Below are 15,872 nucleotides of genomic sequence, written 5' to 3'. Positions count from 1 at the left end.
GTTCCAATAATAGAAGACATATTTACCTTTGAATTTTGCAAGAAGACTGCGGTTTCCGGTACTCCAGCAGCACTTTTCTCTCTGTATTAGTATAACACTGCTAATCAAAAACACTTCCTAATCAATGGTGTTACTAGTTTTATGACCCAAGATTTGAAAAGCTGTCTGCTCTTTTTTTGTGCCGTCTTGTTTACAAGGTCGATCGGAAATTAACTTTCACTTTTCGTCGCGATCACGCAAGTCATCGTTCGCAACTTTTAATCTATGCATTACATAAGCAACTTAACTACCAGGGTTGAAGGTTTTCAATCAGGAGGGCAACCAAAAGGCTCTTTTTCTCACTAATGTTGCCTATTATATAGTTCTCACCGTAAATGTCCTTTACATGTTTTCGAAACGTGTTGTCCTATGAAATCAGGAAATGTCTTTGAAAAGTCTTTCTTTAACATAGACACTAGCTTCCAAGAAAACATTCTGTTCAGGGGCCATGACACTTTCACTCTTTAACCCAATCTTCTGTCATATCAAAACTAGTGTTGCTATTGCTACTGGAATGTGGCTGTACCAAGTGCAATACAAGAACTGGTTCAAAATGGACGTGTGACATGTCGTGTGTAATTGATCTCACCTGATTCACAGCAAAAAAAAAAAAAAAGGCACAGCTTACTGGCAATGAATTGGGGAAAGGAAAATAGAGTAATACAAGGAGAAGAGGGCTTTCGAAAATGAATTCGGAAAAAAAAGACTATGTTATCCCATCAACACAAGAAAAATGCGACAGCGGAAAGAAGAATCGCTCACGGCCAATTCATTCGATATTAGTGGTGCGACGCTAGGGATAAAAACCGAAGAGACACGCAATGGCGATAGAACAGTACAGAGGCAGTAGTGGGTTTGTCAAATGCATTTTATCAAATTAGAAGAAGACGCAAACAAAGTCATATCTGTTATTGGCACTGTGGTAAAAATTCGACTGTACAGCACTTCATCATTGTATTGTCAAATCCCTTTTTTTTCAGCTCCATTTTCGATTGAAAAAGGAAGCATGTTCAGGTTCAAAGAAAGATGGAGAACAATTACTCCATAGATATTATTAGTCACACACGCGATGTCGTGTTTTTTTTTCTTTACCTCCCCCATTTCACCTTGATCCGCCATCACAAGGCTGTAACACACAGTAGATTATAGATAAACAAACAAAAAAAATGTGGCAAAGAAAAACCGCAAAAATGAAGTCAATGTTACACGCGTTTACGCCAACGATTTCTTGTCGTTATTCAACACCAAAAGACAAGGTTTTTTTTCTTTATATCAGCAAAACGTCAGGTGTTTTTCACAATAGATTAAACCACACAGATTGGCTAACCTCAAGTCTTTATTTTAGGGGGGAGGAAAAAGGCACGAGAAGAGACGATGATCCGTGCAAACAAAAATGTTCTTTCACACTCGGATTCTTTTGTCTCTTTGGGTAAAATAAAAATTCTGAACTTGTATGTTTCCTGTTTAGAAGGCCGACAATATAATGAATGGCAGGGAAGGGTTAAAGGGGATAGTTTTAGGCAGTTTTTTGATGCGGTCCTTTGAAGCAGAAGAGGAGGAAAATGGTGTAGAAAATGAATCCCGATGTTATGCCGCCAAGAGCGTACATGAAAAGATTGAGCTCTGGTTGCTTGAAGCGGTTTTTCTGAAGCCATTCTAGCACTTCTTCCTCGGCCATCAAGTCGCCGCGGTAGATGGACGGAAAACGGCGTCGAAAGTAAACCATGGCGGGGAACTTGGTGACGCCGTATTTGCGAGCATAGCGCGTATCTCGAATTTTGACGAACGTAATGTCCAAGTTGTCTGTCTCGGCATCAATGTTCTCCAACTCTTGCAACACCTCCTGGCATTTGGGGCAATTATTTTCATCTACATTTCGATGAATAAATTAACGATTGATTGCTCATTTGAAATTTTTGAATGTAAATGACGTACAAAAATAGACGGACACAAACTCGTTTTCATCGAGTAATTTATCCAGCATCTTACGGTTGACCTCTTCAATCTCGTCCTTGATTTCGAAGACATCCTGCGAAGTTAGCCAACTAAGGACACGCTGCTCGTCCAACAAATCACCTTGAGGAAGTGAGGGAAAGGTATTATTTGATAATCAAGTGCAGCGGATCGTCACCCGCATCATTTTACGTATTCCATTCAGCAAACTTGCTATCAAGATTTAGGTACACAACGCAATTCGCTTCTTCCGTACTCCCCCAATACGATCTGATAGAGAAGATAAAATCACCTGACATTGAGCCATAATCCGCATTTGATATAATTCAGTTGGGTAACGTCAGCCAATGGCGCAAAACTCGAAAGAAAAGAACTAACACGAAATCGTGCGCAAACGATAAGAAAATAGGCCAACCTCGTGAATTCCTTATCGGAAACCACGAAAGGGAAGCAAAGGACCCACCCAAAACTCGTTTGTTATTTTAGAGGCGAAACAGATGCACGAATTGTTGCGAAAAATAAACGCAGTTTTGCGTGTTGACGTACAACGATGAGTAACCGACTGGCTCAGTTGTGCCGAATAAAAAGTAAAAGCTGAAAGCGAATCTGAATAAGGAAAAAGATGATTTACCGTCATAAATCATGGGTGTACGTTTACGAAAATAAATCAAGGCTGGGGTATGAATAATTCCAAACTTCTTGGCCGTTTCTTCATCGTTGATCTTGACAAAGTCGATACCTAAATTCAAATAATATGCATGAAATTTTTTAAAACTTGTATGTTTATTTTGCATTGAAATAAGGAGCTTGTTTCACTTACCGAATTTATCCGCTTCATCGTCAATGTTCTCCAGTTCGGTCAGGACGGTATTACAGTCGGGGCAGTCGTTGTCATCTGTTCAAAAAAAATGTTATGATTACAAAAGAAATTTTGCTATTTGGGGCAAGTCTAACAACAGGGTAATGGGATATAACCTTCCTATACGTGGAACTTCTACCGGCTAAACACTACAATCTATGCACGCGTGAATTTAAGGCTCTGGAACAGGAAAAATGGCAGCGATCCAATGAGATTAAACGGTGGTGGGAGTTGTTACGCACAATACTTACAAAAGTAGACGGCTAGAAAAGGCGATTCATCGAGGAGCCGTTCCAGCATGCGGCTGTTGACGGCCTCGATTTCGTCGGCCAGTTCTCGATTGTCGTCATCCGACAGCCACTCCAGCACCGAGTCCTCGTTCTTTAAGTCTCCTATATGTATACATTAGTCCGATTTTTTTTTTTTTTTGCTTGCATATTTTACATAGACAGCCATGTCACACATTCCGGACGGGCCATAGCAATTGGCTCGAGCCCGAGAAATTGTAAACGTCGGCTGCATTTAATTAGGTTCTTTTGTTTTTGTTTACCGTTGTAAAAAGAACGAGCAATGCCAATGATTTTAATTGGTTATAAACAATCCAAAACTGAAGGACATTTTCTCGTTTTTAAACGTTAAAATGTTTCGTTTCAGGTTTTTTTTAAAAGGAAAATTCTTGAAGAAAAAGAAAACAGTTTTCAGTGCGAAAAGTGGCGTGAAAATTCAGGTTTTCGCAACAAAAAAAGGAAACACATTGAAAGAGATAAAACTGAAAAAGTGAGAGAATTCTTGATTAGAAAGAAGCCAAAGACCTGTGTTAGTAAAAATATTCATTATAGTGATAAAGAATTTCTTAAGCCTGAAATGAATGGGTTATTTATCTTGACGTTAATGCTACAAGTGACACTACAAAGTCAAACGGGCCAATTATGACGGACAAGTAAGACAGCTACATTGAAAATCCATTCATCTTACCTTATCGGATTAAGCGCTGAACATTTCATCGTCTGTTTTCATGATTAATTAACGTTAATCTATCTCCTACGTGGCCTATTACGAACGCCATCTATCTATCGATTAAAATGAACTCTTACAAACTAGATCGTTAGGTTGAAAACACTGGCCGTGTTTTTACGAGTAATCCACAATTTCTAGCGTCATTAAAGTGATGGTTCACTATGCACCTTATTGCGATAGCTTATCGTGATTCAACGTGGTTACGAGCGTGAAAAATTGGAAATAAGGAAAACTGTAGTACTTACAAAAAAGGACGGCCAGGGAGTCGGAGCCGTCAATTAACTGGTCGAGCATGTGGCCGTTAACTCGTTCAATAGCATCGACGAGCTCACGATTGTCCTCGTCGGTCAGCCATTCATAGAGCAATTTACCGCGCCGCAAATCGCCTACACGACGACGTCATAGGGTTCACGATGGTGCAGGTAGAAAAGTGGGTAGGTATAATCCGGTGAGTAGGAAATGATCCATAGCGATAGCAATTCAGAATCAGGTTATTTTTATAGGTGCACCATCATATCATTTTTGTTTTTAACGACATCGTTCACTTTCCTGTTTTTTTTTTTACCATCTCTGAAGACCTTCCGGAGGATATGATTGGTATTGACATTCAACAAGACAATTTTTTAATTCCGGCTGATCAATGTCTAATTCAAAACTACTGCAATCATGCACCTTTCTAAAAAGCTAGTCGATGGCTTCTTTCTCTTCATGTTCAATTGTTTAATATGATAAAAATATCACCTTATGCTAATTTGTTAGCGAAAAAAAGAGTCTCATAAATACCGTCGTAGAGCAATGGATTTCCATTGCGGAAGTAAACCAGAGCTGGGAAGGTTTTGATGCCATAGCGCTTGGCCAATTGCGGGTCCTGGATTTTCACCATTTGAATGCCGAACAAATCACATTCGTCGTCAATGTTTTCCAGCTCAACCAGCACTTGGTCGCAGGCTTTGCAATTGGGCTTGTCTATAGGTAAATACATTTAGTAAACGAAATGAATTCAACTGCACAGTGTGTTGAACTTACAAAAGTACACGGCCAGATACTGGACATTAATGAGCAAACTTTCCAGCATACTTCTGGTCACAGTTTCAATTCGGTCTTCTGTCTTCTGTTGTATGAGCCATTGCAGCACATCTTCGGAAGTTAATTCTCCTGTAACAAAAGGTAAATGGAACGCATTTCTTTAATTTTAAAGATCGGCTAAAAAAAAAAAAAACCTTCGTAAATGCTGGGTACTTGATTTTCAAAGTATATCAATGCTGGAAATTCATGAACTCCAAAGTTGGTAGCGATATTCAGATCTTGAGTTTTAACGAAGCTGATGCCATGACGGTCTGTATCGTCATCGATATTCTCCAGTTCATCCAAGATGCTAAGGCACTGCTCGCACTCTTGCTTGTTATCTGCAAATAAATTCAATCATTTACATAAACTTCTCTGAATAATAAAAAATTTCTAATTTTACAAAAATAAACGGCGACAAATTCCAATTTGCGGATGCATTCAACAAGTTGTTCGTCTTCGTACTCTTCAATCATGTCACTCGTAGGATCTTTTTGGATTAGAAGCCACTCCAAAAGTCGTTCTTCGTTCTTGAGGTCACCAGCGTAGATAACAGGATCCAGGTGACCGTGTCTGAAGAAGACAACAGCCGGCAATGCAAAGACACCCATTTCACGAGCGAAATCTTTATCATCAATTTTCACGAAATCGATACCAGCCGAATCGGCTTCGTCATCGATATGTTCCAGCTCTTCCAGCACCTTGTCGCATTGCTTGCAATCCACGTCACTGTCTGTCGTTCGCAAAAATATAGTACGGAATTACAATCAAATCCTGCAAAACGTTAAAAATAATTATTCAAAAATGAATTACAAAAGAAAGCTGCCAAAAAATCCGATCGCTGGAGAATTCGTTGGAACATTTTGCGATTCACCCTTTCAATGCGATCCATTGATTCCATGTTCTCCGGATCAGTCAGCCAATCCAAAACTTCTTCTTCGTCCATTAAATCTCCTAAAAAAATCAGATTTTTCATTAATACAGAGAAGAATGCGAATAGAAATAAAAAGGAATCCTACCTTCGAAATGGAGGATCTTTCCATGTCGGAAGAAGACGAGGGCCGGAGTGGAACGATGGCCGTATTTCTTGGACATGAGATAATCATCACACTTGACGAGCAGAGTGCCATACTCTTGTACTTCCATGTCAATGAGTTCTAAACGACGCAATACTCTTTCGCTCTCCTCTTCGCCGACAGTATCTAAGTTACGAAGAAACACAGCAAATGTCACATGATGTACAAAACAAAAATGATCGTTTTTCCTACAGAAAACAACTGCCAGATAGTCATAATTTTCAACCATGCTCAAGAGAGATTGACGAGAAACGTTCTTCATCGTGTTGCCGTGATGCATTTCCAGGATCCAATCGAGCACGTGATCTTCTTCGAAAGTGTCCTCTGTTAAAGAAAACAAGCAAAATTATGTAAAGTACCAAACGTCTAAATTAAGTGCAGTTTACGTCTAGTTCAATTGCAGTGTACGTACTTTAGCCAGAATAAGATAATAAATCAATTATTTTAAGAAATTTGAAGAAGGAATAAAGTGGTGTCGTGGATATGTAGGGTCTGATGCACATGTACTGTGTGTATACCTGCATCAGTGACAAACTCATCATCAGAAACGTAATCGTATGACTGAGCGTGCTGTGGCGACGAGGATGGTGAACTAGTGTGGTCGTGCTGGTCGGGATCGGGGATAGATGGGTTATGGTGCGGGCTGTCGTCATCGTCATCATCGTCATGGTAGTCGTGGTCATTGTCATCGTCATCGTCGTCGAGGAAATCATCGTCTCGCATGTAGTCGTCTTCGTCGCAATCGTCTTCATCGCCGATGAAGGCCACCCCTTTGACCAGCTTCTGTGATTTCTTCTTCGACTTGGATGAGACTGGACAGCATTCGTATTTCCGCAGTTTGCCCGGCTGTTGTTGATCCTCCATTCCAACTGTTTGGCACCTCCTTCCGCCCGATTGCTTACGGCCTATGGACACAGACACACACGCAGATTGGACGGTACCAAACCAATGCAAAAATTGTTCCAGTTTTTTTTTTTTTTTTTTTTTTTTTTTTCAATTTTCTCGTTTCTCTTGACATTTGAATTTTTTTCTTCAATCTAAAATTGCCTTTGGAATTATCCTTTCGGATGCATACATCTCTCTCGCTGTCTCCGTCCGTTTAAAATTTTTTGGGGTACCCAAAGATGCGTCGATGTCAGAGAAAAAGAACACAGGTGCGACTGTGTAGCAGTTAAACGAATTATGCACATGGGGTTAGTGGAGATGCCGTGAATGAAGTTAAAAAGAGTTCACGAAGAAGTTGAATAGCCTCGCAAGATAGGCTACATTTGCCGAAGAAAAATGTGTTGGTGTTGCCGAGTTGTTAAGATCCAATGAAAAATCGCGTTAGATGAAATCAAATGACATCAACAATACAGAACAAACAAATGAGCAAGCGAATTGCAATACTTTTCGGATGCAGAGTGTCACAGATAAAAAAAAAAAAAAGCCCAAACAAAAGTTAAAGACAGGTGATAACAAAACGGGGAGACGCGAAGAGAGATGAAGAGGACTTCACAAAGATCGACTGATTTCATGATTTCCTTTTCTACTTTTTTTTTTTTTTTTTCAAATTTTTGTTTCAGATACAGAAGTTGAATTGATTAGACAACTTACTTTGACGGGAAATCAGCCAATCCAGAGCGTCGGCCTCCTCACTCGGATCACCTGTTGGGGGAATCAATTGTTTTTTTCTCGTTCTTTTCTTGCAAACATTAACATATAAAGGGGATGTTGAACTGCTTCCCCGTAACAAAGCTTCGAGCAAATTACACTCGCTATTTTATGTAATTAAAAAGGTGAACAGTATCAACAAAAAAAAAAAAAAAAAACAAGCCAAAAGAGAGGAAGCTGATTGTTGACATTTTGCAAGCGCTGGAAAAGTCGTCACGTGTAAATAGAACATAACTGTGTAAGTTATGGGTATCAGCTGATGGCCCTAGGCACTGGTTCCCAACAAATATTACGCAATCGGTAGAATAGTTAATTAAGGTCAAAGTTGTTTTCGTATTCGTCTGGGGCAGGTCTCCTGTCATGTGACCGATTACGTTTTCACCACCTTTCATTCGCGGAAAACTGCAACATTGTTAGCGTTTCCAACTTGACAGTCGTCCAATGCTAAATCGTAGAACTGTCCATGTTTTGTTGTTTCTTGTTTTTAGCGCGTTTTTAATGCAATGGGAGGGTGTTTTTTGTTCGAATAATTATGAAAAAAAAAAAGAACATATGAAATAACTAACGTTCAAAGGACGGAGAAGAATGAGGTTGAAAGGGGATGCCGGTAAATCTAAAGTGGAATTGAATTCTTGAGGGGGTTTTAATAACGATAGTAACGTAAAAGTGCAGCTGAAAAATCATTCTAGATCATGGCCACATTAGGGAGGCGAGTGACAACTTTGGTCGGCACGCCATGTGCCGTGCCAGCTCTTTTACCGTTGTATCTGACCGGCTGACCGTCGTCGAAGAAAACCAAGGCAGGAAGTGGGTCGATGCCCAGCCGGCTGGCCGTCTTTACTGATGTCGATTTGACGAATTGAATTCCGTGGCGTCCGGCATCGTCGTCGATGTTCTCAAGCCGGTTGAGTGCTACTTCGCACGTTTTACCGCATCCCTTAGCATCTACACGAATTGTTTTAAGAGGTAATTCAATTTAAAAGAAATTTTTAGCTGTAAAAATTGATGGCTAAATTTACAAAAGTATACGACGACATTGACGTGATCTTCGAGCATTTTCTCCAAAGTGGCAACATCAACTTCTTCAATGACGTCCACGTCTTGTTCTTTGGTGGTAGTGACCCATTTCAGGACGCCTTCTTCATCCACTAAATCCCCGCTAAAACGAATAGGTATCGAACGTCGGAAGTAGATCAGAGCAGGTAAGGTGGTCAGCTTGAAAGCTGGCGCCACTCCAGGATCAGATATCTTAACAAAATCCACATTGAGTGCGTCGCATTCATCGTCAATGTTCTCGAGTTCCTTGAGAATGGCTACTGCTTCCTTATTTTTCTCTTCGTCTAGGAAAAGAACATTATCGTTAACGTCCAGGCTATTCCACATTATAATGAAATGTGATTACAGAAGAACGCAACGACATGAGCTGATGAACCAATTAGCTTTTTGAGCATTTTCTCATTAACTTCTTCAATTTGGTCAGCCAATTCGAGGTTGCCTTGATCGGTGAACCAAGCCAATACTTTCTTCTCGTCACTAATGTCACCTGTTCGGGTAAAAAAAAAAAAAAAAAATAACTGTAGAAAAACTAAAACCAGGTGTATCATGAATTTTTCGTTTACCTTTGTAGATCAGAGGATCTTGATTACGGAAGAAAGCTAACGTTGGGAAAGTTTTGATTCCATATCTCTTGGCCAGTTCGACTTCCTCGGTTGTGACGAGGTGGATACCGTGTTCATCAGCTTCGTCATCAATCTCCTCCAATTGATCGAGAATTGAATCACACTTTTGGCCCTCCTCACACGGCCCACCTGCAATTGAAACCCAATGAAGTCGATGACGTAATTCTTTGATGCAACGTGTCGAGGTGCTAACTGAAATAAACGACGACGTATTCGTTGGTCTTGATGATATTCTCCAACAGCTCATCGGTCAATTCTTCGATGGTGTCACTGTTCTTCTGTTCCACGAGCCAAGTGAGTACCTGTTCCTCCTCGCCCAGGTTACCTATAATGATGAAGAACAATTAAAGTTGTATTTAAAAACACAGTGAGAGCAATGCACCTTCGTAAACGCTTGGAATTCTGTTTTCAAAATAAACGAGCGCTGGTAGTGCATCGAGACCGTATTCTTTAGCCTCATCCAGATTGCTAATCTTGACAAAAGCGATATCGTTGCTGTCGCACTCGTCGTCAATATTCTCCAGCTCCTTGAGCACAGCTAAATGTGCGGGCTTGTTTTTATCGTCTACAGCAATATCAAAATCAGTGCTTTTTTCCAAAATTAGGAAAAGAGAAATGTTACAGAAGAAAGCGGCCAAACTAGGCGATTTTTCGATGAGCATGTCCAGCATCTCGTCGGTAACGTCTTCAATTTCGTCGCTCTCTACTTGGTGGGTCAACCAATCCAATACGCTCTCCTCATTCTTCAGATCACCTGTCACGATAAATAATCAAATTTTTAAAATGCCAGATGATAATCCATAGAGGAAATTAAATCAACCAACCGATAAAGAGACTAGGGATGGTGTTCTCGAAGTAAACCAAGCTAGGCAGATGGTCAATGCCATACTCTTTGGCTTCAGCATCATTGTCGATCTTGACGAAAACAATGCCCTGTTTTTTAATTAAGAAACAATAACAAATTAATAGCTGGTAAAAACGAATTTAAAATGTTTTTATCCTTGCCTTTTGGTCACATTCGTCATCAATGTTTTCTAATTCTGCAAGAGTATCAACGCTGGCTTTTGCATCTTTATCGTCTAAACAATTCAATGAAAAGGGTTCGCATTAGCGAAAAGAAACATTTGTGACATTGGGTATTACAAAAAAGGACGGCCAAGTGTTTGGATCGTTTGATTAACATGTCCAACATCTCGTCGGTGACGTCTTCGATCTCGTCACTCTCCACTTGGTGGATGAGCCAATCTAAAACTTGTTCTTCATTCTTCAAATCACCTAATCATTCAAAAACAAATCTATGATCCCATAGGCAAATTTTTACAAATTGAAGGAAACAACCTTCATAAATTGAAGGGATGCCATTCTCGAAATAAATAAGGCTAGGTACATCATCGATGCCGTATTCTTTTGCTTCTTCTGGGTTGCTGATCTTGACGAAAGAGATTCCCTGTCATCGCGAAAGAATGAAACGATGGAACGTAGTTTCGCGCAGTATTAGATAACGTAAGTTCTATTCACCTTTTGGTCGCATTCGTCATCGATGTTCTCCAGTTCGGTGACGACTGCAGTTGACTTGCTGTCGTCCTTATCGTCTGCCAAAAGAAAAAAAAAATATGAATCAACCCAACACAGCAACAATTCCAGTTGTAATCTACACGATAACAGTCCCGGCTCTTTCTATTGTTCCAGATTGATGCCTGGAGCCCATCACCAATTGCATTAGCCAAACTTTAGAGATTTGCAAACTTCGTTGAACAATCCGTGTTCCATTGCAAAGAAAAACTGAAGCTGGACAAACGACTTTCTTACGCGACGCCTCTCGCACGCCGGTATCTATTAATACATATAGAAAAGGGATAGCGGCATATGGCCCCTCATGGCGAAAGTTATTCGCAGGGCCGGCTAGGTTGATTTTCAAAAGATAAGTCACACGGAGAGAATGTCGGGGACATTCTTCTTTTGACCGATATCAATTCTTGTCTACAAGTACAAAGGCAAAAGAAGCGCTGTTCCAATTTTTTTTTTATCTACGGTTCGTAGTCAGTCCGTAAGAATTGGCGGATGAAAACAAGTTCAAGTCGGGGATAGGTGAAGAAGGCAAAAGCATTTTCTAGAAACTCCTATGGAATTGCAACGGGTGAAGAGGGAGCTATTTCGGTCCGACGTCTCTGACGTCCAGCTAGACGAGTCATTCTTAAAAAACCTTTAGGATTTTAAAATTACTGTTGGACAGCGCAACTATGTGGCCGCGTCGGCAAAAAAGCCTAATCGATAAGACGTTGCTTCTTTTTTCTAATGTTGATGTTTTCGTGATTGGGCATCGAAAACAAACTCATCGTGGTAGGTCTACGGTTTCTGTAAATGTTGTGGTTTATTGACTTACAGAAAAGGACGGCCAGATGCGATGTTTTCTTGATGAGCTTGTCGAGCATCTCGTCGGTGATGTCTTCAATCATGTCGGAGGCCAGCTGGTCGACGAGCCAGCCGAGCACCTGTTCCTCGTTAGCCAAATCGCCATGGTAGAGACTGGGGATTTTGTTCTCAAAGTAGACGAGAGTCGGGAGGTGATCAACGCCGTATTCCCTGGCCACATGATCGTCGTCGATCTTGACGAAAGAGATTCCTTTCTGGTCGCATTCGTCGTCGATATTCTCCAGTTCAGTCAAGATCCGCTGCGATTCTTCATCGTCGTGATCGTCTAACGAATATCCAATTGCCAAATCAGATATGAAATTAGAGACACGATAAATGACAGTGAAATTCACGTGTCATCAAAGTTAATTGATCGATAGTGCTGGCAAAAAAAAAAGGGGGAGCTGTTGATAGCTCGCGGAACGCAGCGCAACTGTCAAAACATGGCTGACTCACGTTGGAGCAGTTGATTGACCAAACCAACGCCATCCGCTTCGATACGTGTTCAGGGATAGAGTCAGTGATATATAAACAGAGAAATTGGCAGTGCGTAAAACTATATGAGCCGTGTGCACGTCATTAAAAAATAAAAGCCGCTGGAACATTAAAATAGAAAACTCACAGAAAAGGACAGCCAGGTGTTGAGCTGTGCTAGTTAGAGTCTCCAATGTTTTAGCTGTCACGTCTTCGATCATGTCTTCCTCCTCACTAGCAGTATTTTTATTTTGAACGAGCCATTCGAGGACGTCTTCTTCTCGCATCAAATCCCCTATAATGCACATCAATTTACATAAAATGTCGTTTCGAATCATGATCGTTAGGGGCTTACCTTCGTAGATGACAGGTATGCTGTTGCGATAGTATACCAAAGTAGGTAGAGATGCTAGGCTGTACTCTTCAGCGAGCTCTTCGTCAGCGATTTTAACAAAGGCAATGCCCAGCTGATCGGCTTCATCGTCGATGTTCTCCAACTCGCGTAGAACTTTTTCGCTCTTTTTACATTGTGGACGATCTGGCAATGATTGAATGCAACAAAAAGAGAATTGTTACAAATAAAAACAACAACAAGCTGAGGGGAGAAAAAAAAAAGGGGGGGGGGAGCGTTTTAGTTATTTGGCCCGCGGTTTCACTTTGCAACGTAACTATGTATGTGTAGAGGTTATTTACAGAATAGAACGGCGACGTAGCCCGTATCGGCGACGATCTTCTCCAGGATTTTGGCGTTGACTTCTTCGATCTGATCAGGCAGCTCCATGGCTTCCAGACTGGTCAAGAATTCCAAAACTTGTTCCTCATCCAGGAGATCGCCTATTGAGAAAGATAATTGTTGATTGATGCGTAATAGTTAGGGCACAATGTCAGACATACCTTCATAGGCGATGGGTTCCTTGTTGCGGAAATACGTCAAGGCCGGATAGGTTTTTACATTGTATTGTTTGGAGAGTTTCTTGTCGTTGATTTTCACAAAATGGACTCCTGAGGATGTGACGATGTATTTAAAAAAAATTAATCTCACGTTTGAATTGATTTCATAACGTACCAAAATGATCTGTTTCATCGTCAATGTTCTCCAGTTCGTGTAAGACCTTGTCGCATTGCCGGCAGTTCCGTCCATCTGTTCAAAAAACAAAACTAATCAATTTTTTTTACAGACATCATTCATTTAATTTTTAATAATATTTTTTCAAAATTATTCTTTTTTCTTTCCAGCATAATCATTCTTTTCTTCATATGCAAAATGCAACGAAAGTGGATTACAATTCGCCGAAACAGAGATGGGGGGGGGGGGGGGGGGGCAGAAGAGAGGTGAGTTGGCAAATGGGTGGTGGGAATCGGTTCTCCGAGAATAGAAGCGATATTTTTAAAAGTCCCCCGTGCGCTGTGCCCGGCTCTGTTTCACTACAGTTTTGTTGTGTTTTTGTTTTATGTTTTTTTCCTCCTGTTTAATTTTTTTTCTCCAGGGTCTATCTCGAACCTAGAAATTTCCCTGAACAGCATCGTGTGTGGGATTAGCAGTGACGTAAGAGGCCGTTTTTTACGTGACCTCACGGACTCTTCGTAGGAGTTAAAGCCCTTGGGGGGCCACTTGTTCTAGTCGGATGAACAGCGATGATGGATGAGAACTCATTTTAAGCGTAAATGATTGACTTATGTAACGTTTTAGCCATTTGTTTACATCCGTGTTTATCCGTTTGTCATCGAACAACACTTTATAAACATCCTGAACATGCGGATACGAGCAAAACAACAACAAGGTGTTTTTAATTACGATTGTTCTATTTTCATCCTGGGCTTTTTAAAATTTTGAATCAGGTGAAATGCGGTAGGGCCGCGCTCGACTTGTTTAGCCCTAAAACGGTTGCCTACTTTTACAAAGTGTGGCTATGTTTGTTTCACGCATGGAACACGTGTGAAGACAAAGAGCCAGACCATTTTGGGGGTTGTTAAAATTTCGAGTGGGCGCAAAGCCGCCAATGCTCTTGAGCAGGCGGATAAAGTCTGCTGGAAACTGTACCACGAGCTTGGCTATAAGGGAAGTAGTATAGACTATAGCAAACGGTCAAACGCCATCGTACGTCAGAAGGCAAAGTAGGCAAACAGAACTTTATCAGGGGTGGGCAGAAAGGGATAGAGAAAAACGGGAGAATAAGAATAGCGCCGGCCACAGTGTACGGAGCCGCGTTCGCTCTAAAAATACATCCGGAATATCCTCTTTCATCGCGAGAAAGAGGGGAGAGAGAAAAAAAAAATCACAAGGGAGGATACAGACGTGATTATGGAGATGCTTTCATGCCCTAATATAATGTGAATCTGGCATGTACAATAAATGGCAAAAGAATCTGGAACGCAATGCAGCCGACTTGCGGAAGAAAATGAAACAAATACTTACACCAATAGACTGCGACGTAGTCCTTCTCTTCCAGCAATCTTTCCAGTTGTTTGGCATTGACGTCCTCGATCACGGCTTCCACTTTTTCATCGTCATCGCCCGCCGGCCCTGATTTGCCGGCCTTCTTCTTATCGGCGGCCGATGAGACTTGATGGACGACCGCCACTAAGCACACTAACCAACACCACGTCACTTTCATTTTGGATTTTGAACTTTTCAAAGTTTCTAGTTTCTACAGATGATGTTTTGCGATGATGAATCTATGCGATATCTTGCCAGAGCTTCTTTACTCGATCAACGAAAATCTAAACATCGATGACGCACGACACTTTCCAATTTCCTTTTTTTTCTTCAAATTCTTCTTCTTCCTGTTCTACTAGAGCTATTGGTCGTAGGCCAGTAACAGAAGTCAACAGGAAAGAAGGAGATTGCGTAGTCCTTGCTGGCGGCTTGGTGGACGGATGGGAGATGTAGAGTTAAAAAAATTTAAAAAAAAAAGAGGAAAAAGGGAGGAAAAAGCAGAAGAAGAGCCGGTGAGTTTAACCACGGCCGCCAGACTCACTGGACTGATGAGCAGGCGGCCACAGAAGCGTTCGACGAGGATGCTGGATTTCGCCCTTTTTTTTTTTCTTCTAAAAACGAAATCCTTCAATGGTGGGGGTGTGTTACTAGCGCCATCTCGAGACAACAAAATCGGATGCTTACTCACGGCCCTGCCGGGACATTCATCCGGGATGGAGGCGGAACTTAAAAACACTATATCTCACCAAAACAGATTTATCCCACTCGACACGCCACCCGACGAAACGGGAGGGATTCGAGACGCAAAGATGCGACGGACCGCCGACCTTCCGGGTTCTGTACTCCCTAATAGGAAAACAAGAAGCGAACCAAATATTTAAAATAAAAAATAGAACTCTTTTTTTTTTTTTGGTAACACGAATTGAATAAAATGCTTGTCATGGAACATGGCTATGAGATTTGTAGTAATAGTTGTTCTTTGTTTTCCTACACAGTTTAGTAGAGACGTTAGAAAATAGATCCGGGAAAAATCGAACAAAAAAAGAAAAGGAACCAAGACAGAGGTGTACGCGTTAAGTCCTATTTATAGTGTAGGTTGGTTTACTCGGAGCGGCAAATGACTGGTCGGGACAACCGTTAACATATTCATCTTTTTAGGTTAACTCTCTTGATGTTTTTTTTAAGGGAGGAGACGCGTCAGTGGAGGC

At 41.1% G+C, this 15,872-nt stretch overlaps 1 protein-coding gene across 1 annotated transcript; it reads right to left on the bottom strand.

Annotated features, from left to right (window-relative positions):
- Positions 1-595: 595 nt before the first annotated feature.
- Positions 596-15,148, bottom strand: LOC130692844 (uncharacterized). The gene is made up of 33 exons (XM_057515921.2): positions 14,644-15,148; positions 13,294-13,368; positions 13,122-13,229; positions 12,921-13,061; positions 12,583-12,765; positions 12,376-12,522; positions 11,725-12,039; positions 10,860-10,933; positions 10,680-10,788; positions 10,485-10,616; positions 10,347-10,420; positions 10,166-10,274; positions 9,964-10,095; positions 9,724-9,906; positions 9,535-9,666; positions 9,282-9,470; positions 9,065-9,205; positions 8,682-9,002; positions 8,422-8,607; positions 7,606-7,656; positions 6,528-6,914; positions 6,202-6,333; positions 5,953-6,135; positions 5,747-5,887; positions 5,337-5,666; positions 5,089-5,274; positions 4,895-5,023; positions 4,652-4,834; positions 3,103-3,243; positions 2,813-2,887; positions 2,624-2,731; positions 1,975-2,115; positions 596-1,908 (listed from the first exon to the last, which is right to left on the bottom strand). The coding sequence occupies exons 1-33, from the start codon at positions 14,840-14,842 to the stop codon at positions 1,556-1,558; spliced, it is 5,490 nt and encodes a 1,829-aa protein (XP_057371904.1). The 5' UTR covers positions 14,843-15,148; the 3' UTR covers positions 596-1,555.
- Between the last annotated feature and the right edge of the window lie 724 nt (positions 15,149-15,872).

Source organism: Daphnia carinata, chromosome 3 (assembly GCF_022539665.2).
Source record: "Daphnia carinata strain CSIRO-1 chromosome 3, CSIRO_AGI_Dcar_HiC_V3, whole genome shotgun sequence".
Lineage (NCBI taxonomy): Eukaryota > Metazoa > Arthropoda > Branchiopoda > Diplostraca > Daphniidae > Daphnia > Daphnia carinata.
The sequence above is the reverse complement of the archived record's forward strand: the minus strand, read 5'-3'. Positions and strand labels throughout refer to the sequence as shown.